We start from the raw sequence: 22202 nt of genomic DNA on the forward strand, positions 1-22202 counted from the left end.
GCTCTGGGGACGCTCCTGTGTTAGCAGAGCACTTTCACTCAGACAGTCTGAAGGGACTTCTGTCTAAGCAAGGGGGTGCGTGTCTCTTTTTCCTGTTCATGCTGATTTATAGGAAACCCTTTCACAGAATGGTATTTTCCTGTAAAGTGAGCAGTCGTCCCCCTGGGATGCTCTTTACATTACTGGATACATATTCTACAAGAATCAGGCAGATATATTGTTGTCAGTGTATGATAAGCTCTTGGGGACTCAGACTCTTCCTAGCGGGTACGACACACATTTTCTGTTGTTGGTTAAAAGAGAACAATTATGATTATTGCCCCATTACTGTTTAAGGGCACATTTGCATTTGTGTTTGTTAACTAACTGAAAACTCACAGAGTTCCAGCAACCCTGAGCCCCTTCTTTTTAACGTTCTGTTGATTTTTAGGTCATTTTGCATGATTTATCATCCCAAGAATAAGAGTTTGTTCTCTTTTTGTGATTTTACTCCTAAAGTTTCCCCCGAATGACTAAATCTTAAACTCTTGTGACCCCTGACAAAATAGGTTTGAGCAATTTTAAGCAATTCATTAGTCTAAATTAAGCAAAATTGTGTAAGCATAATTTAGTAGCCCTGTGCTTATTAAGCCTTTCAACCCCTTGCAGTGACTGCCTGTGAGCTGTGAATCGCAGAAACCACCACAGAAAGAAAAAAGTCCCGAGGCCTGCCTTAGTCTTCTGATCCCCCTGCTAGAATAGCTTCTCTTTATTTAGCAGCTACAAAGTTTCAAACTTCAGGTGGCTAGTGGCTGGGGTTACCAAACTCACCATACTAGATAGTGCCAGCAATGTATTAATGCAGGAGGGTGCCAGCAGTCTCTTAATATATTCAACAAGTGTTTTGATAAAGGGTGCTGCATTTCTTAAATGAAATAAATTCTCAACATGTAATTTAAATTGGTAAAGCAACACCATACTTTTACACAGTCATCACATATTTATTATGTTAGAATAGTTTGAGCTGGAATGTAAACAACAACCTTACCTTAAAAGGTCAGACTTTGGTACAAAGCGAAGTGTATTAAGTTCTAGAAAATGGTGGCTGGTGTCCTCAGCTAGAAGTCATGCTAGTGATACATCGTCTAAGTATCAAAGTATGATAAGCTGTGCTGACTAGTCAGAGGTGCTCCGTGGCCCTTTTCAGAGGTGCTCCGTGGCACTTTGGAAGACAAGCTGGGCTCTGTCCTCCAGGGATGGGGGGGAGTAGCTTGTTTGGAACTTGTGAAAATCAAACAAACAAACCAACCAACTTAACCAAGCTGAGAGAATCCTCCCAGTACTCATAAGAATGTCCCGTATTTACTTGGAGCTCTCTTTGACACTTTGATTTGTCTTTAGAGCCCAACTTTTTGATTTTTTTGAGAAAGGGTTTCTATGTGTAGCCCTGGCTGTCCTGGAACTCATTCTGTAGACCAGGCTGGCCTCGAACTCAGAAATCGGCCTGCCTCTGCCTCCCGAGTGCTGGGATTAAAGGTGTGTGCCACAACTGCCAGGCAGATGCCAACAGATTTTAAGAATCAATTAGTTCCTTCTAATATAAGCAGATAAGCAAGCAGCTGCAGACAGCACTGGATCTGACGTGGTTGTAGCAGGAGCTAAGAGTTGAGGAGGAGGTCAGCCTTCTCTTGCCAGTTTCTTTGTCCTCTTTGATACTGTGCCCTCCGACTAAATGATAAATTGATGGGTGCATGTTCGTGTCTTCCTGCTAATCTGAGGGAGCGATGGAGAAGTACCTTGTTGTGTCCCTCCGTATCCTCTATGGAGGGTGACACAGTCAAGCAGTGCACTCAAGTCAAGGGCACATTTGGGCACCTTGACTTTCCTAGGGTGCTGCCACCTCTCCACGTGCAATCTCACAGGGCAGTTGAGGGTATTATTTGGTTTGGTTTTTAATGACTTCTATTTAGTAGAATTAAGTCAGAAGCCTGCTCCCTCCCCAAGGTGTGAAAGTGGAAATGCAACTGCTGGTATCCAGGGAAGAGTTTAAATGCCCTGTCAGCTGACAGCCATAGCTTCTACTATGCTGTCTTTCCTGGCACCTCCTATGTGGAATTCCTTTAAGGAAAGATGACTTGGCAGAACGGAATCCTTTTCAGCCAGTTAGGCATCTAAGGGTGCATACAGTGCCTAGGAAACTCTTTTGTCAAGAATAAAAACATAAAAATTACAAAACATTATTTGCATATACATCTTTCTTTTTTTTTTTTTTTTTTGGTTTTTCGAGACAGGGTTTCTCTGTGTAGCCCTGGATGTCCTGGCACTCACTTTGTAGACCAGGCTGGCCTCGAACTCTGAAATCCGCCTGCCTCTGCCTCCCGAGTGCTGGGATTAAAGAAGGAATAGTATTTTGTGGACGTGAATGTTACTTTAGTGGCCATTTTAACAGGGAAATAAATGAGAATCTTCTGTTTCTAAATTAAGACTGTCTTTAAAAATTTAGAAATATTGAAAATTTGAAACATTATAGGCCTTATTTTTTTTTATTGTTTCAAGTTCTTGGTAGTATAGTACAGCACTTAATAACTGGAGAAAGTAAGATTGTAGCAACATTTCCTAACTAGCAGTATACATTTTGTGTCATATAGAATCCATCTCATGCTTTCCGGTGTCTGAAGCTCTCCTCTTGCATAAGTCATCTCTAAGAAGATTCATAAGACCTTATTTTAAGAAACATAACATTTATAGAAAATTTTAGTAAAACAATATTCTTAACTTGATTTGAAACTTCATAGCAAATGATAGCAAGTCCCACATCTTTTAAGGGCCATAGAATCTAGCTGGTTGGGTGGTGGTGGTTGTTGTTGTTGTTGTTGTTGTTGTTGTTGTTTTTCTGTACAGGAGAAGAAACCCAGTGAAGGCTTTAGAATTGCAAGGAAGATGTTTTTAATTGAAAAATGTATTAAAATAACTCTTAGGTAGAGTTACTAGAGCTCAATATTTTACTTAATAAGTAAAACTAGGAGACAATGTATCTAAAATAGTAATAATGGATTATGAGTTAAAGTAGCTTTGAAAGAAAGAAGCCTACAGGGCCCTCCAGCTGCTCATCCTGAGGTGATGCAAATTAATGAGAAAGGAAGGAAAGCTGTCTGCTAACTGCCATGGGCTTGGCCTGTGTTAACTGAGCTGTCAAGACATTGAACAATGGCTAAGAAAAATGGCTCAGGAAAAAGAAAATGATGGCCAGAAAATAGTGATGATGAAGATGATGATGATGAAGGTGATGATGGTGGCGGTGGTAGTGGTGGTGATGGTGATTGATGATGGTGGTGACGGTGATGATGATGATGATGAGGAGGAGGAGGAGGAGGATGTAGAACCAGGCAGGACAACTTCCTAGGGAAAGTTTTCTTTGCATTGGCGGTCTAGAAGAGAAGGCAATCAAGGAATGATACAACCATGACTAATTACAAAATCTTATACAGTAAGCAACTAATGCCAGAGGCCTAGAAAGAAGGATGGCAGGTAAAGGAGAAGACTGAAGATACAGACTGGCGAGATGGCTCAGTGACTAAGCACTGCCGCTGTGCAAGCCTGAGGATGTGAGTTCTAATCTCCAGCACCCACGTCAGAAACTGGCATGGCTTTAATCCTAAACTGTGACAGGAGGAGACCAGAAGGTCTCCACCAGCCTTATTCTACATTGAATAAGAAACCTTGTCTCAAGGAAACAAGGCAGAAGTGACAATGTGCATATATGTACATGTACACAGACAGACAGACAGACAGGCAGGCAGGCAGGTAGGCAGGCAGGCAGACAGAAGAAACAAAAGTGCAGATGCCGTTTAGGGAGAAGCTAGAACTGCCTGGAGCCTTCCTAAGTGAGTAGGCCATGCTGTGACTGTGCTAAATAAGGCAGTACTGAAGGGGTTCTGCCTTGTTTTGACCCCTGTGAGCTGCTCTATACCCCCATTGGCAGAAACCATCTATACAGTAGGTGTCTCTCTGACTGTGACAAGTTCCTGTGCTCTCGTCTCACAGAAGCACTGTAGCTAGACATGAGCAAACCCTAGTCCGGTAACCAGAAGCAGTAGTGGGAGACAAACTCAGGGAGGCTTAAAGAGGATGTCCTTAAACTAAAATCCTTGTTTATAATAAGTATATAATTTGTTCTTCTCTGAAAGGTCTTTACAGATTTATTAGTATTTGCATTTAATATTTTTTTGTTTTGTTTTCTGAGACAGGGTTTCTCTGTATAGCCCTGCCTGTCCTGGAACTTACTTTGTAGACCAGGCTGGCCTCGAACTCAGAAATCCACCTGCCTCTGCCTCCCGAGTGCTGGGATTAAAGGAGTGCGTCACCACACCCGGCTTGGTGTATTTGCATTTAATTAACCAGAATTACATTTATATTTTTAAAGACTGCTGTAAAACAGATCTAATTCAGTGACCAAGGGGAAGAAAGGGCTCAATAAGTAATAATGTTGCATTTTCATATCTGTTTCACCAATCTTGTAGTATCTCATTTGATATTTTTCTTAATAAGGAAGGTATTGATTTCAAATGATGGAAAGATCCTGTTTTTATTCTTCTATTGAATATTCATTTTTATTTTCAGGTCCTGCTCTTGGATGTTACATTAGTTAAAACTAACGCCATACTTTTCTGTGGGCAGATTGGCATCTCCTCCCTGTACTGCTCGCTTTGCTTTTTGGTGACTTTGCAATCTTTGTTAGAGGATTGGTTTGTTGAGAATCAGAAAGATCACATAGCTGTACTTCACCAAATCACAAGGGTGCAGAAATGAAAAAGACCCTTCTAAAACTAGCAGTGCATTGTAGGTCCAAGCTGTGTGCGTTCAGGGTTTTCTTGAGGTTTGGTTGCTCTGGAAAGTGTCCCGAGGCTTCCTTCAGAGAGAAGTTTTACGGTTCATCCCGTGCTGTTTATGGTCACTATGTTGTTTATTTAGTATAAAAATAAATTTCTCATCTCTCATACATAGAAGTTTGAACTTACAGTTTCTAGAATTTGTTTAAATACATTCTCTCTTTTTTTTTTTTTGGTTGAATATAAATGCAAGCAGACAATAAGAAATAATTTTATATAGAGAGCTAGAAAATGAAAAGGCTAAGACTCTTCTAGCCAGGCAATCCTGAATCAATAGACAGGATTATAAATTGAGCAAATATGTATGGCTTATTGGAAAGGAAGCACTGTCCCTTGTGACATGCGCAGATCTACTACAGAGTGATAGACTACGGTTCTAGGAAAGGCGCATTTGGAGCCGATTTACAGGAAAGGCTTCCTGGCTGAGTTGGTAGGTTGTGGTTAAGGTTCCCCAAGGGACATGGTGGGAGCAGTATCCACTGAGGCCTGATGAACCTAGAAAATGCATTCCACAAAGCAGTCTTTTAGCCTCTCGCTCTAAGTGGCCAGCCTTCTGAGTCCATTTCTCACAACTTCCAGGCAGTAGCAATACAAGTGTCACATCACACAATTTATTCTTTTCTGATATATTTTCCTGTTCATACATATGTGTAACTGCTTTCACAGGGTATTACAATGTGCTGTGCTCAGTGACTGGTTATGGAGCTATAGTAGGATGAATAATAGCAATGCATTCGTGTTTGTCATCACCCTAGGCAGGAGTGTGTGTGTGTGTGTGTGTGTGTGTGTGTGTGTGTGTGTGTGTGTATGCACGTGCCTATGTTCATGTGTTCCTGTGGCCATGTGTATGGCTATGAGAAGGGCTGGATTATTGAACTAAGCATGTGTACATCCATCTGTGAACCTATATTTCAATCTGTTCCCTTGCTGATAAGTGATACAAAACTTGTACCTACAAATCCCAGATGTGCATTGACTGGAAAGGTGGGCTTATTTATATCAAAGCAGAATTTCATAAAGACACCAAATACAGACAGCGGTGATCATAGGCGCAGTTTTCATGTCTGGAGTTTATTTTTCTACCCTTTGGTGGAAAGGATTTTAGCATTTTTGTGATGACTTCCCAGCTTTGTAATAATGTACTGTGCACTGAGTTATCTCAAGCCAGCACTAGAAATTGGTGGGTCAGAAATTAAACTATGATTTTCATTCATTCATATATATATATATATATATATATATATATATATGTATACACATACATACATACACATATACATATATATACATGTACATATATATGTGTGTATATATATACATATATATGTGTGTGTGTGTATGTATGTGTGTATATCGAGAGAGAGAGAGAGAGAGAGAGAGAAAGTCAAACACACACACACACACACACACACACACACACATTATACAATTAAGTTGTCAAAGCCCAGCACCTAGTACAGGCTGTCGTTTTTAGGTTCAGACTTCAGCTGAATATTCTTTCTAAAGCACCCAAGCTGTTCTACAGTGTGTATCTAAAGCAAAGTTATTTAACTGAGTGAATGGAGTGCTCCAAATCATAAACAAAATATACTCGGCTTCTGAAACATTTCTTTCCACTGTGGCCCTAGACTAGGAAGGCGAGGTAACCTGTTGGCTGCCTCGTGTCCTGACCTGGTGCTCCAAGTGCACAACAAACACTTGGAAAATGCTCTGTAACACTTGGGTGGCTGCAGCTGTCATCTCATTTTTTTCTGGATTAAGCTTGGTCAAGAAAGAAACTGCCTCATTTTCTACTTGTCATTTGCCCAGGAAGTGAAAGCAAATCGTAATGAGGGAGTCACAGCAGGAGGGCCCCTAACAAATGAGAGACACATACTGACTGGCAGCCGGCATGTCATTTCAGTGATAAATGTATTTTATACACCGAGGTCAAAGTCACTCACTATTGTCCTAGGATTACTGACGCCCAAAGTGGAAGCACAGTTCACATTCTAAACAGTTCCTACAATCAGTGCCAGGAGCCTCACTTTTAAAACGTCAGCCATTATCTTATTTGTGTAAGTAAAATATACATTTTTACTACAACTTTATCTTTCCACTGTTTAGATCTGCTGAGACATCACGTAAATGGTAAATACTGATGAGACACTGGTGAGGGACCGTGTGCAAACTGACTAAAGTAGTCAGAGACGAAAACTCGAGCACTGCCAGGCTTCAGGAACTAGCCATTCTATCATTTTTCTTTCTTCAATACTTAAAATTTGTGAAGAATTTTTATAAGCAGAATTCCAAAGGGAAGCCATTTCGTGTTAAGACTAGTATGTGTTTGACTTTGGTTGTTGTTATTGTTGTTTTGGTTTTATTTTGTTGTTCTTGGTGGTGGTGGTGGTAGTGTGTGTGTGTGTGTGTGTGTGTGTGTGTGTGTGTGTGTGTGTGTGTGCTGAGAATGAAGCCCATCATTTTATGCTTCCTAAGAATGTGCTATACCCCTGAGCAGTATACCTGTGCCAAAACTTCAATGTTTGAAATAAGGTGTATATTAAAATATAGAAAATAACATTTTATGCTTTTCCCCTATATCCTTAAAAAGCATTCTTATATTTTTAGTATATTTGCTAACACTCTAGTATTTACTCTATAAGTACTTAGTGAGAAGATCAAGTTATTTATGTTTTATTTAAAAATGAGTTGTGTCTTCACAAATACCAATATCTAGGACCAGGTTATGGGGCCTGGGTGGATGGATTACTTGGTAAAAGTGTTATGATCTGAGTTCAGCTTCTCGGCCTGCGAGGTGCACTCCTTATAACCCCAGGGACAGGGAAGCAGAGACAAGGGGTTGCTGGCTGGCCAGTGTCCTCAACCAGTGCATACCAGTGCACTGAGAGGGCATGTCTCAGAAAATAAGGAGAAAAGGGAAGGCACCCAGTGTCAACTTAAAACCTACACAGAGACAGACAGACAGACAGACAGACAGACAGACAGACAGGTAAGCACATGAACACAGACATGCATACACACAAAATACCTAAGTAAACTGTGTCGATCATGTCTTTTTTTTTTTTTAATCTCCAACAGCAAAAATTTTAAGACTCAATGTAGTATTAAGTGAGTTTATTTTGGTGCCTAAGTCATCTGGAGATCATGACGGCTTAGATAACACAGCATCTTCTGTGAAGCGTTTTATAGACATTGTCTTCATTGGGTTAAAGAACACTTCTCTCTAGGAGGGTTCACCACACATACTCAGCCAGCAGTCCCAAGCCCTTCCTGCTGCCTTCAATCTGCTTAGCCCCTGAACTACAAATCCTAGCCATTCCAGAGGCTTCATAGATACCACCCTCCCAAGGATGACTTACACCCTCTGATGGCATGTTCTTTCTGTCTTGCTCTCCCTCTGTGTACTCCAGTATGTTCATATTCTTGTTCTCTCTGTGTCTGTCTGTCTGTCTGTCTTTCTCTCTCTCTCACTGTCTCTGTCTCTGTCTCTCTGTCTCTCTGTCTCTGTCTCTGTCTCTGTCTCTCTCTCTCTCTCTCTCTCTCTCTCTCTCTCACACACACACACACACACACACACAATTTATAACCAGAAAATTACCAAGGTTTCCTATGTACCCTTACAGTAATCCCATAGTTTAATACCTACCCTAAGTAGGTAAAAGAGTCTCCCTGGTTTAGGCTTAGAATTTAGGGCAAAGCAAATGTCTAGCAAAGTAGAACAATTAATCTTATTCTTTTGTTTTGTTTTGTTTTGTTTTCTGTTTTTCGAGACAGGGTTTCTCTGTGTAGCCCTGGCTGTACTGGAGCTCACTCTGTAGACCAAGCTGGCCTTGAACTCAGAAATCCACCTGCCTCTGCCTCCCAAGTGCTGGGATTAAAGGCGTGCGCCACCACCACTTGGCATCTTATTCTTTTCTAAACATGCCATACAGTCTCCCGCCACACATATGTAACACAGGCTTTCCAAGAACATGCTACACCCTTGAGCAATACACCTGTGCCAAGACTTCTGTGTTTGAAATAAGGTGTATATTAAAATATAGAAAATAACATTTTATGCTTTTTTATTGAGACATCCCTTGTATATCTAGAAATGTTAAGTTTCTGGTTCCTACAGCAGATACTTAGGTTCCTATTGTCTGACATGGCATTGGAAATGTTTTCCTTCGTTGAAACTGTTCAATGTAGAGCTTAGGGAAGTGAACTGGTACTGTAAATCCTCAAATATTAAGGATTCTGTAGGCTTGTTCTCTCTGTGTCTGTCTGTCTGTCTGACTCTCTCTCTCTCTCTGTCTGTCTATGTCTATAGGCTTCTAGAAGCTGGCCTAGAAATCTTATTACTGTCTACACCACTGTTTCAATGGACTGTAATATACTACATAAAAAAACTTCTCCAGTATATGATAATAAGTAAATGATCAAGTTGTGTGTATGAGGACATTGAGTGACTGTATATTCAGAAATGCAAACAAAATATAAGAGCTTGTATTTAGCATAAGTTAAGCAAGTATATCCCCATATTTAACAGAAGGCTGTATATATTTCCTTTTGAAAAAATTCCCCTTTAAAATACCATATACCCTTTATTATTTCACAAAGGTGACTAATGTCATAATTTTTGTCAACTTGACACACAACTAGGCATACCCTAGGAGAGGGAATCTCATTTGACCAATTGCCTCTATCACATTACCCTGTAGACTTGTCTTTCTTGATTGTTGATTGATAGGGCCTGGGGCAGTTCAATGTGGGTGGTGTCATCTCTGGGCAGGTGGGCCAGGGCTGTAGGAGGAGAGTAGCTGAGCAAGTCATAGGGAGCAGCCAATAGCAGCATTTCTCCATAAGGAGCAAGCCAATTGCAGCATTTCTCCATAAGGAGCTAGCCAATAGCAGCATTTCTCCCTAAGGAGCAGCCAATAGCAGCATTTCTCCCTAAGGAGCAAGCCAATAGCAGCATTTCTCCCTAAGGAACAAGCCAATAGCAGCATTTCTCCATGCTGTCTGCTTTAGTTTCTAGACCCAGGTTCCTACCTTGAGTTCCTGTCTTCCTTTCCCTCATGATACACATGAAAGCCACTAAACCCTTTCTTTTCCAAATTGCTTTTCATCATTGTGGAAACCAAACCAGAACAACTAGTCTCTATCCCAAGCCATAAAAACAACTAAATATCCGCTATTAAATGATGTCTCCATTGCTCCTGTTACAAGGCGAAGCATGGTTTGGGGGAAACAAACCATGCCTCATAGAATGTTAAACTTACTATTGGAATACTTAGAGTCACCTGACAACTCTGATTTTTGGAACAAATGCACTGTTTAAAAGTTGGCAGAGAGAACTTCAAAATTGCTCATTCTAGAAAAAAAATCTGGTAAGTTTTGTGATTTTATGGACATGCTAACGCAGTCTGGAAGATGGGCCAGAGAAATGGTTAGTAAGCAGGTAAAGGCGGTTTTGCCGCACCAGCCTGGAGCCTGAATGTCCCTAGAACTCATGCTAAAGGTTAGATGGTGAGCCCAGTATGGTGACACACATCATTAATCCTAGTGTTTCGGAGGGAGAGTCAGGCAGAGTTTTGTGAGTTTGAGGCCAGCCTGGTCTACATAGCAAGTTCCAGGACAGCCTGAACTATATAGAGAGAACATGTCTTTAAAAACAAGCAAAACACGTCAAAGGAAAGAACCAACTCCACATATGTGTCCTCTGACCTTCTCACATGCTCCATGCATCCCCCTCCCCTCCCACACATCATATACAGACACAAGCAATGATAATAAATGCAAAGTCTTAAAAGTAAGTCTGAGAGGGCCTATCCACTGACTCATGGTAGTTCCTTAAAGAGATGAGATTTAAAGATTTTTTTACAAGTACTTCTAAAAAAATAGTTGGGAGTAGAAGTTATTTTTAGTGTGTTAGTGTGTGTGTGTGTGTGTGTGTGTGTGTGTGTGTGTGTGTGTGGTGTTTCCATAGGCAGGTGTAGTGACAATTGCCTATAATTGAAGCACCCAGGAGGCTGAGGCAAAGATTCCAAGTTCAGCACCAACCCACAGGAAACCCAGTCTAGAGGAAGCTCGGATGTCTCGCTGTCTTACAGACATGTGGGAACACACAGGGTCTGCAGGCCAGGCAACAGCAATCAGTGAAGCAGCCCCTATCCTGGATGCAACTGTGGGAGTTTAAACCTCTAAGAGCTGCTTTGGCTTCTTCACTGGGCAGGGTGGAGGAAGACTGGGCTGGCTCACAGACACAGCAGCCCCTGGAGGATGATGGTTCTTCCTCATTAATCAGTAGCCCTCCTCTACAGTCCTCAGTGCCTGCGGTTTTTCATGGGCCCATTTAGTTGTGTGTCTTGTACAGGCAAAGAAAGGAAGCAGTTCTTAAGAAAAGAATGATGATAAAATTCATAGCCTGTCTCTTTCTCGCTAGATACACAAAATGTCAGACAAAACAGAAGAATGGAAAGGTAAGCTCTCTAGTCTTGAAGAGAGCCCAGTCATTCTTGTTGGCTCAGTTCCTTCCCACACGCTAGGCACATAAGCCCCTTGGTGAAGTTACAGTGATCTGAAACAGACTTGAGGGTTGAGAAATGGGTATGTTTTAACAACCTCTTTATCTTCTTTCCAGAGGAGGCCGAGGTGGTACTTTCTGATTATATATTATATTATATTATATTATATTATATTATATTATATTATATATACGCCAAGTCTGGAATGAGGGTCAACCTGTACGGCATCCTCCTAATAGGATGCACTGGAACCAATCAGTGAACTGAATTATTCCCTATCACTAATTGAAACAAATAGACATTTGAGGAGAAGACAAGTATATTTGGTATCATTTGAGTATCTTAATGGGTGTAGACTTAGGATAAATACAATAAAGGGATCTACCATAAGTTTTATTATAAGATAGAAGCTAAGTAAATGGACTCTATTCCTTTAAAAAACACCATAGCCCTTTTGTCCATTTGCAGTTACTAACAGTAATTTATATGTCATTTGGGGATAAACTAACTGACATTGATGAATTAAATAGTGTTTCAATATCTACATACTGATAATTCTTATGACATAAGCAATATAGCCTTTTGATTTTCTCTGTAGGGCATAATATTCCACTGGCTTAGAAATAGTGAAGACACTGTAAATGTTTATGCTTTCACCTGCATAATGAGCCACTACCAGTAACTTTAGGTTTTAGTTTTGCTCCTCGTTAGGCAATATGATTGCATTAAAGATAGGAAAATTTAAACATACATGTCTCCTACATGACCTGTATTTAAGAACATTAAATACACCTTCCTCTATAGTTAATCTCAGTAATAGGATGTTTAATTCACTTTCCATTGAAGCAAATTTTTTTGAGAAATCTATGGGGAATGCTGATTAAATATACAGTATATTGCTAGAAGACAGCAGCATATCCAGTGTCCTGTATTGATTCTAGCTTATGATTCCATGAATTGATGAAACTTAGAGCAGAGCAAAATTGGTCATTGTGATCGTTAGTGAAAGAATCTGCACATTAAAGTGAAGAACCAGATATGTATGCACATATGCAAAGAGAGCCAAGTTCACCTCAATTTGCGTTCCTAGTTAGAAGCTTTCCTGGTTTCTAATGGTACAGCTTTTCTGTTTTTAGGATTATACTTGGAAAGTCTTTAGATTATTATGCATTTACTATTGTGAAATGTAATAACCATACATAACTGACAAAGCTCAAGATTAAGATAAAATTAGAAATATAAGTCTGTCTGTAAAAATAGGCCTTATTGCTGAAAAATTTTAAAAGATGTCCTATTGGCAACTTCATAAGGCCCTGAGAGTGCTTGCACAGGGAGGCTTGAGCAGGCTCCACGCAGTGGTTAAGTCCACCCGAGCCTTGTGACTGGCCATAGTCAGATGAGCCACTGTTGCTGGTGTTATGGTGTAAGCCTTGTAGGCAGCCACAGTGAGCTGATCCTCTGTTTAATGGATTTAAGGTTAATGTCTACCCCAGTGGCTTGCCGAGCCTATCTTCTCCTCGAACAGATAGATGACGCAAATAGCTGCTGAAATTTTCCTTACTTGATTGTTTGGAAAAAAAAAAAAAAAGAACAGGGAATATTTTTTCCTTGGATATTACTCCATCTTAACTTTTGAACTCATCTGAAATGGCTGTGTTTAAATGAGCTTTTTCCTTGACCAGCAAGGAAGACTGCCTGTCTTTGTTTCCTCTCTGCTATGTATGTCTTTGTTTCTCCTTGCCAGCCTGCCATGAAATTTGTGACTTCCTGTGTTGGGATCCTGGAAAGACATGCACATCCTATCCTGAGCTCTTTCCCGTTCTGATTTGTCTGCTATAAGTATGAATATGTAAAACAAAAAACAAAAAACACTACACAGAGTGACCAGAGCTTGACCCACCGTGGCCTTCATGGTCATAATTAAATGGGATTAGTACCAAGAAAGTGCCCATGTTGCTAGTTCTTGCCTTTCTAGGATGCTGGGCTTGCACTGTGGGCACTCCTGAGTACTATGGCCATCTCCAATCTATCTCTTGCTTCCATAGACCAGTGGACACTTTGTTCAGGCATCCCCCATGTTTGTGCGTATGAAACATGAGGTGCACACTTGTCCTCTGTTTGTTGCAGTGCATTCTGGGGGAAGGTGCCCCTGTGGAAGGCATAACTGGGTCTTCTGTGGACATGGGTAGCCACTGGGAACAGAGCTCCCAGCATCCTCAAATTACATCTGCCTTATTATTCCAGATTCAGCTATGTTCCTCCCAAGGTAGATACTTCTTTCTCAGTCTCCAAGACTGGTGCTGTGGCATGTAGGCTGTGCTCTATCTGTCTGTCTGTCTGTTTGTCCATCCATCCATCTATCTATCATCTACCAACCAGTCATCTATCTACTTTTTGAAAATACATGGTCAATTCTTTGTAAATCTTTTGCATACTTATGATAACAAATTTTTACCCACTTTCATAAATTTTTCTAACTTTGCTAAAAGAAGCCAAATGTTTTGTTTGAGTCTCAACCACATAGATGAGAACAGAACTATGGTGAGAGGAATGGGTAGAAAATATTTATTGCTAGATACAATATGAATAAGCACTGCTCGCTATTAATCTTGTCCCTTAGATTGCTTTCTTTCAGTAGGCAATGGGTTGGACCATGTAGTATTCTGTCTTCTGACTGGGATACTTGCAGAATTTCTTATTCCTCCTAGAACTTCAAAGGAGACTGTTTTCTTCATCTCTTCTCTATCTTTTCAGTACACCAATACCTTTGGGGGGAAAACACACATGACAATACATTGATGCCCATTTGTACATAAAAAGGCAGCCAGCCTACCTTCAGACACCTGTTGTTTTGAAAATGACTTTTAGCATCTATCATCTGAGGCTGGGTTTGCTGCCTCACAAGGCACTTGTAAGTTCTGTGGGATCCTCCACATCTGGGTGTCTAATGCAGTGTGGGGGCTGGGTTTAAAGTGATGTCTGCACCAGTCCTCAACTCCAGAGAATCTGAACAAAAGACAAGGGCAACATTTCATTATAATGGAGGCCAAAGCACCTCCCAGGCTGAGGCTGATGACCTCAGCAGCTGTAACACACTGTGGATTGCCCTGCTCCCGTCAGATTGCCTCATCCACAAGAGACCTGTGTGTCAGCCGCAGCTGTGCTCCTGGACCTTCTGTAGTCTCTTTGGAGGCATCTCTGTGGGAAACCCAGCAGCATCATATCACATGCATGTATGCGTGTATGTGCACACGTGTGTGTGCCTGTGTGTGTGTGCGTGCATGCACATGCACACTTGCATTTGTGGGCTGCTTACATATGTTCTCTTTCACCTGCTGTAAAAGATAATCCTACTTAGTTCAAAACAGACGTCAAAGAAATATATATTCAAACTTGGTATATATCTAGACTTCAAACCACTTAGCTGAAAGCAGGCCGAAGATGAGCAGAATCTGTATGCAGTATTTATTACTAGACACAAGCTGAGCATAAATTTAGTTCTGAGCTTCCTGACAGTAAAAGAAATGCCATTGGATTATATAATGACTATTACACCATAAAAAGGAATGTGTCTAGAAGCAAACTATTTTCCTGACTGCCTCACCCCCTCCCCCAAAAAATATTGCCAGAAAGAACTTTTATGGCATCTGTTAGAGAAGCCATGTCTCCTCGAGTGGAGGTGTCCTTCATGTAGATGTTCTGGACACCGGTCTCTAGAACATGACAATGTAAAGTGAACTGGCCAGACGTGTCCTGTATGGGGCACTTGTGGGCCTGGTGTCTAGTTTCCTGTTTTTAGCAGGGATGACTTTCCCAGGAAATTATGCTACCTGGCTGTTAGATGTCACATCCTGTGGGTGCCTGGCTTAAAGTCCACTTGTGGCTAATTGAGGCAGGATGCTAATCTGAAGCAGGTAATGCCTTCTGTGTGAATGTTGAGAGTCATGACCCAGGGTGTGCTTGCTCAACCCCCACTCAGCTGGACATTGAGGCTTTTGAGAAGGGCACATGGACCCACTGCTCTATTAGCATGCATGTTGCCAGCACCATGGATAGCTCCCACTCATATTTAATAACGGCAGTCCGGGGTCCCTTTTTAACTAATCTATGATGGATGCCTAGTGATCCTGATTTGAGCATAAACCATTCTAGACTTTTAGGGGAGGCGCCATTTTAAAATTGTGTTAAGTAATTAAGTTCTGTGATTGTTAACATTTGTATTGTCATTCCTAGGTAAACAAGAAAAAAGTGTCAATCATGTTTGCTGAGTTTATTATGTGCTAAGAATTGTGAAGGTTACAATCTGTGTATTAGTTCGTTTAATTGTCACAGAACTCTCTGATAAACATACAATCACTGTCCATATCATCATCCCTATACTATAGATATTGATACACTGAGGTTAAATAATGTGACCCTGGTTCCACAGTGAGTAAGAAGTGAGCCAAATGCAAACCAGGGCAGGCTGACTCAGTTCCCATATCCCAGGCTGCCTGAAGCCCAGCCCGGTATTACCAGAATAACAGCCTTTCTTGAGTACCTTGACCATCAAATCAAATGACAGGAAAAAAGCCTGCAAAGACCATTAAGAAATTGCTTGGCTCGTGTCTTTCTGTCCTCCCTGGTCTTTCTCACTTGAACGTTCAGATATGAATCCTATATAATTTCTTATAGAAATTAACAGCATGTATGACCCAAATGACATCACAAGTCTGTGCCCACTGAGATTCATTCCCTGCTCCACTATAGACAAAGAGAAGGCCCTGGGCATTAGCTAGCATAGTGAAGGTATGGTGTTTAAGAGTTGAATGTGGCTAGCTTACACTATTATTCTAATTTCCTTAGCATGCAGCATCTTGTATAAATACTAACCTCATATCAGATGAGTGTGTTTTTTATTGGTAAGGACCTTTTATACACCTTCCTTTTTTATTATTCATGGTTAAATCAATGATAGCTATTGGCACAAGTTCAAGATTGTCCCTGTTAACATGATTTATCTGTGCTCATACCTCCAATGCACACATGTACATATGCGTACTAATTGTAGCTGTATACAGTTAAGCTCGGTGTTATTGGTGTCAAATTAAGGATAAACATGAAAATTGTGTAATTATTAAGGACTTGAAATTAGCCTTTCCCTTGTTTCAGAGCAAGGAGATTACAATACAGTTTTGCCTGGCTTTCACTTCAGATAAGCAGTTTCTGGGTAATTTTTGGTGATTGTTTTTTATTAGTCAGGGTTCACGAGAGGAACAGGACAGACAGGATGAATCTGTCTCTACATGAAAGGGATTGATTAGAGTGGCTTACAGGCTGTGATCCGGCTAGTTCAACAATGGCTGTCTACCAATGGAAGGTTCAAGAATCCAGTAGTTGTTCAGTCCACACCGTTGGATTTGTCAGCTGGTCTTCAATATACACCAAATCGCCACCCCACCTCCAAAATAGGCTCTAATACCAGTGAAGGAATGGGCTTGTGAGCCAGAGCATGTAGCCAAAGAGAGCACGCTTCCTTTCTCCATGTCCTCTTCATAGGCTGCCAGCAGAAGGTGTGGTCCAGGTTACAAGTGAATCTTCCCAGATCAAAAGATCTGTATTAAAGGTGTGTCTTCCCACCCCAAAGATCTAGACTAGGAACTAGTCCTCCCACTTAAAAGATTTAATTAAAGAAACAACAAAAACCCTCACAAGTGTACCCAGGCATTTGGTTTTTAGTTAATTCCAGAAGTCGTCAAGTTTACAACCAAGAGTAGGCTACCACACCTTTCTCATTGGTTGCAAAATTACACTGTTTAATGTGAAAAAATGAAAAGTCTGGTTTGTCCACTAATATGCACTTGCTCTTTGGACTAATGTGCGTTCAAACTGGAAGACAGACCCACTCCTAGAACCAAGATTAATGCCATTACGTAAATGAAGAAGTTTTTCACTGTTTTTCATTTTTATAAACCTGATTTTATAACTAAAGAATGTTGCAGTTTACAGTGTCCTGTGTCTGTGATATCACCTATTCAACATTGAGTATGTCCACAGAATTCCTTGTAAGAGTCCCATGGAATGCATGTCACTGATGGCCCATGAATTTCATTTTAGACAATCCATGGACACAAGGGACCAATCACAGCAGTGTCCTTTGCTCCTGATGGCCGTTACCTTGCCACCTACTCGAACACCGACAGCCACATTTCCTTCTGGCAGGTAAGCCAGTCTTAAATATGTCCTGCTTCCTGTGCTTTGGTGGGAAAGTCTTCGTGTTGGGCCTGTCTACCAGCCTTCCTTCCACCCTTACACAAATGTTGAGTGTTCAGTTGCTGATTATGTGCTCAGCACTAACTTGCAGGGTGCTGAGAACATGGTCAGCAACTGGCTGGGAAGGAGCACCTGCTGTTCTGTCGCAGGGCTCCATGCTAAGGGAAACACAGGTAAGATGCAAGCAATTATAATACAGAGAGTCTGAGAATGCGGTGGTAGGAAGCCTTCCAAAGCAAAGGACGCCTGGTGGAGCCATGAGCATTGGAGGAAGAACATGGTGAGGCCCAGGTAGATACGATTCCAGGGGAAGCTGCACTCAAGCCTGGAGTTTCTAACAAGCTCCTTGGATCTGCTCATTATCTTATTTTGTGCATGTCCCCTTGTCTCCATTTTGTCTTTGCCTTATGTTTTGGTTTGAGTGTTAAGTTGTTTGTTTAGTTTTGGCTGTTTTGTTTTGTTTAAAATGTTCTCCCTTATAACCCAGGCTGGTCTCAAACTCAGTATCCTCCTACCTCCATCTCATAAGTGCTGGGATTATAGGCATGCCCTACCAGGCTGGTACTCACATAACATGCATAATGCCTAAACTATCCAAGACATTAAAAAAAAAAAACTTGAATATCTTTATCTGGTACTTCATGGAATACATGTGAGAATATATATATTTACATTGATTTAAACTAAATGATAATTTTGAGCAACTAATTTTTATAGTAGACTATTTCATACTAAATGTTTAATTACTACCATCTCCTCTTCCTTTTTTAAACTCTCTTTAGTTCTGACAGTTAGAAAAATATTAACAAGACACCCTCCCCACCAGGGGTTACTCTAAAATTTTATTGACACCTACATCTTTTGGAGGATGCAAATGCCCTGCATACCTTTAAAAGCTGAGAAGTAAAATTAAAGTTTTGACAAGGTTTTAGCACAACTTGATGATGGTTTAAAAACAAAATCAATAGCTAATAAAATGTAAAGCAAATACAATAAACTGTTTAATTAACAACACCCTACTGAAATGTGACACCTTCAAATCTGTCAGAGCCTTTTTCTCCTTTTTAATCTCATTTAGCCTTCCAGGATATTTTCTCATTATCCCTTTTTCTAGACTGTGTCTCCAGTACCTTAATTAACTCATATTAAACTCCATCTATCAGAGATATCCCCCAGTCTTCACTCTGAACAACCACAGGACCAGCATGTCTCCTGTGAGCCCCACAAGTCCATTAGTATCCACAGATGGGCTCAGAGCATGGGTCCCTCTGAGAGCATCAGTCCCTCTGAGAGCATGGGTCCCTCTGAGAGCATGGGTCCCTCTGAGAGCATGGCCAATTGTGTTTTCTTCCCACTCACATCCAGCACAGCAGCCACTGTTGCACCACCTGTACTTTCATACACATTTCCCTTTAGGTCCTATTTTTCTGGAGTCTTAAATGTGTGTTTGCACATTGCCTATGTGTCTGGGTGCTACTTTCTGACCCACACTGCAGAGTTCTCAAGGGGACTAGGTTAGTGAGGTAACCCAATCACAAAAGGAGTCATTAGATATGCACTCGCTGATAAGTGGATATTAGCCCAGAAACATAGAACACCCAAGATACAATTTGCAAAACACAAGAAAATCAAGAAGAGGGAAGACCAATGCATGGATACTTCATACCTCCTTAGAACAAGGAACAAAATAACCATGAAAGGAGTTACAGAGACAAAGTTTGGAGCTAAGACGAAAAGGATGGACTATCCAGAGACTACCCCACCCGGGGATCCATCCCATAATCAGCCACCAAACCCAGACACTATTGCATATGCCAGAAAGATTTTGATGAAGGGACCCTGTTATAGCTGACTTATATGAGCCTATGCCAGTGCCTGGCAAATACAGAAATGGATGCTCACAGTCATCTATAAGATGGAACACAGGGCCCCCGATGGAGGAGCTAGAGAAAACACCCAAGGAGCTGAAGGGGTCTGCAACCCTATAGGTGGAACAACAATATGAACTAACCAGTATCCCCAGAGCTCGTGTCTCTAGCTGCATGTGTAGCAGAAGATGGCCTAGTCGGCCATCACTGGGAATAGAGGCCCCTTGGTATTGCAAACTTTATATGCCCCAGTATGGGGGAATGCCAGGGCCAAGAAGCAGGAGTGGGTGGGTAGGGGAGCAGGGCGGGGGCGGGGGAGGAATATCGGGAACTTTCGGGATAGCATTTGAAATGTATATAAAGAAAATATCTATTAAAAAAATGGACAAGCCAAGCCTTTTTTTTGGTCAACCTTTGTTCAGCTAGGAAAGTACAATGTTATAGAAAAGATAAATACAATTTGACAGCTTTTCGCAGTTTGTTGAGTTTGTTGAATAGTAAGCTTTTGCCTTATCCTTGTCTATATTATTACGGTTCTATTTGAATACATTTATTCATTGTTTTCTCAAAACATTCTCCACTCCCATCCAGATTCTATACCCACACATGGTGTCCATTCTTATTTTAGAAGCCAAGATCATATACAAGATGGTGCAGTCTTGATTTCCCATCTAGTCCCTCTCTGCCGGCTTGCTGACATGTCTGGCTTTTCTCCAGAATGCCTGAGCCTGTGAACGTGGCTCCACAAGACCCCCTGCTCCAAAGGCTGCTTGGTGCCATCTGCACTAGACAGCTCAGCCACTTCCAAGACCTTCGTCCCTCTGACAGCACCCGAGCTTAAGGTGCAGTCACGTCCTGTGCTGCTCCAAGGTTAAATGGAGGGCATGCAAACACGTCATTCTGGCTGTCCAAGAAAATAGCCCAGCTCTTCAGAATGGTAGTGGCATTTTTGTTTGTTTGTTTGTTCTGTTTTATTAACGAGAGTCTACAGTGCAGTGGGGAAATCTCCTGCTGCTGCACTGATGTACACCCATGTCGCTCAGGTCTAATGCTATCTGAAAAGACTTCTGATCATTCCAGGAAGTGAACTATAATATATTTTGAAAAGTTAATGAAGTCTTATTAATACAAAGCCTTACTAAAACTATCAGCTATAAAAATCTTTGCTGAGAAATGAGTGTTAATGAGGAATGTTGGTTGGGTAATTACTCAAGTGAGACTCAGTAAAAGGTTTGCAGCATTACTTACTGTGGGGAAGGCATTAAAATATTCTCTTGTTTTGATTAATTGTATCTATGTGTGTTTCTCTGTTCAGAAAACAATCTTCACATAAGTAGTGATGCATGTGTCTGAAGGAAAGGGAGAAGCCAGTGTTGGCTTTTAGTCCATTTATATAATTAGCTGTTAGATAGCATAGTCTGGCAGCCACACACCATATTGCTACAATTTGAATATTTCACTTCAGTGCATCTGTTTGATATAACAGCTAGGAAAGTTTGCAAATGGAAAACATCCTTAACTTTCTCCAGAAATTACCAATACCACCTAACAAATAAATACTGTACTTCAAATTTGTTAATTACATAGATACTGATTTCTTTTAATTTCCTTCATCATCCAGTGGAGTGGTACTCAACCACTTAAAGCCAGGGATGTAAATTTGTAGTCGTAGCATGAAGATTGCCTTAACATGTTGTTGAATGGAAAAGCAAATGGTGAAACTACTTCTTAATGTGATCTCTGTGTGTGTTATGTGTGCATACAGTATGTATAAGTGCAGGCTATTTGAATGTGCATGTGGTATGTGTGTGTAGCACTGCATACAGTGTACATATAAGTGCAGGGTGCATGCTTGAGAGTACATATGACATGTCAACACATGGTGCACATGAATACATAGTGTGTGAGTGTGTATATATATGATTGTGTTACAGTTTGCATATGTATGCCAGGTGCGTGAGTGTTCATGTATGTGTGCAGTGTATGGGTGAGTGTTAGCAAGGTCCAAAAGCTGTCTACCAAAATGCTGGCAGTTGTTGTCACAAGAAAGTAAGATTTGGGGAGGTTTTCTTTTTTTATGTTTTTATACTTTTATTTAAAATTTTATAATATTTATGATTTTTGTAATAAGGAAAAATGCTTAATATTGATAAATTTTGTAATTCCATGTAACTTTCACTCAAAGTTTTACGTTTCCTTGAGTTTATCATAGTTTATAGCTAGACATCAACCAATAAAATAATAATAAAAACAACAATAACAACAATAATAATAATAATAATGACGAGCAGAATGGTTCGTTGTCTCATTGAGAATTAACTCTGATCCTGGAAACCAAGAGCAGGCCTCCTCTGAAGGGTTGTAGGGAAAGGTTAGAAGTGAAATCCATTCCTGTGTTGAAGGACATCTGGGTTCTTTGCAGCTTCTGGCTATTATAAATAAGGATGCTATGAACATAGTGGAGCATGTGTCCTTGTTATAGGTTGGAGCACCTTTTGGGTATATGCGGAGGGGTAATATAGCTGAGTTCTCAGGTATGGAGTACTACTCACCTATTAAAAACAATGACTTCATGAAATTCTTAGGCAGATGGATAGAACTAGAAAATATCATCCTGAGTGAGGTAACCCAATCACAAAAGAACACACATGGTATGCACTCACTGATAAGCCCCAGAAGCTCAGAATACCCAAGATACAATTCACAGA

The 22202-nt window shown here is 40.8% G+C and overlaps 1 protein-coding gene across 2 annotated transcripts in view; it reads left to right on the top strand.

Moving 5' to 3' along the window:
* Positions 1-22202, top strand: part of Wdr7 (WD repeat domain 7) — a 272930-nt gene that overhangs the window by 245163 nt on the left and 5565 nt on the right. For both annotated transcript variants that reach the window (XM_029471767.2, XM_021150163.3), the window contains one exon: positions 17471-17575. In XM_029471767.2, coding sequence (XP_029327627.1) covers positions 17471-17575 — 105 coding nt within the window. The remainder of the gene's footprint in view (positions 1-17470; positions 17576-22202) is intronic.

The sequence above is a fragment of the Mus caroli genome, unplaced genomic scaffold (assembly GCF_978045245.1).
Source record: "Mus caroli unplaced genomic scaffold, Mus_caroli_1 scaffold_19, whole genome shotgun sequence".
NCBI lineage: Eukaryota > Metazoa > Chordata > Mammalia > Rodentia > Muridae > Mus > Mus caroli.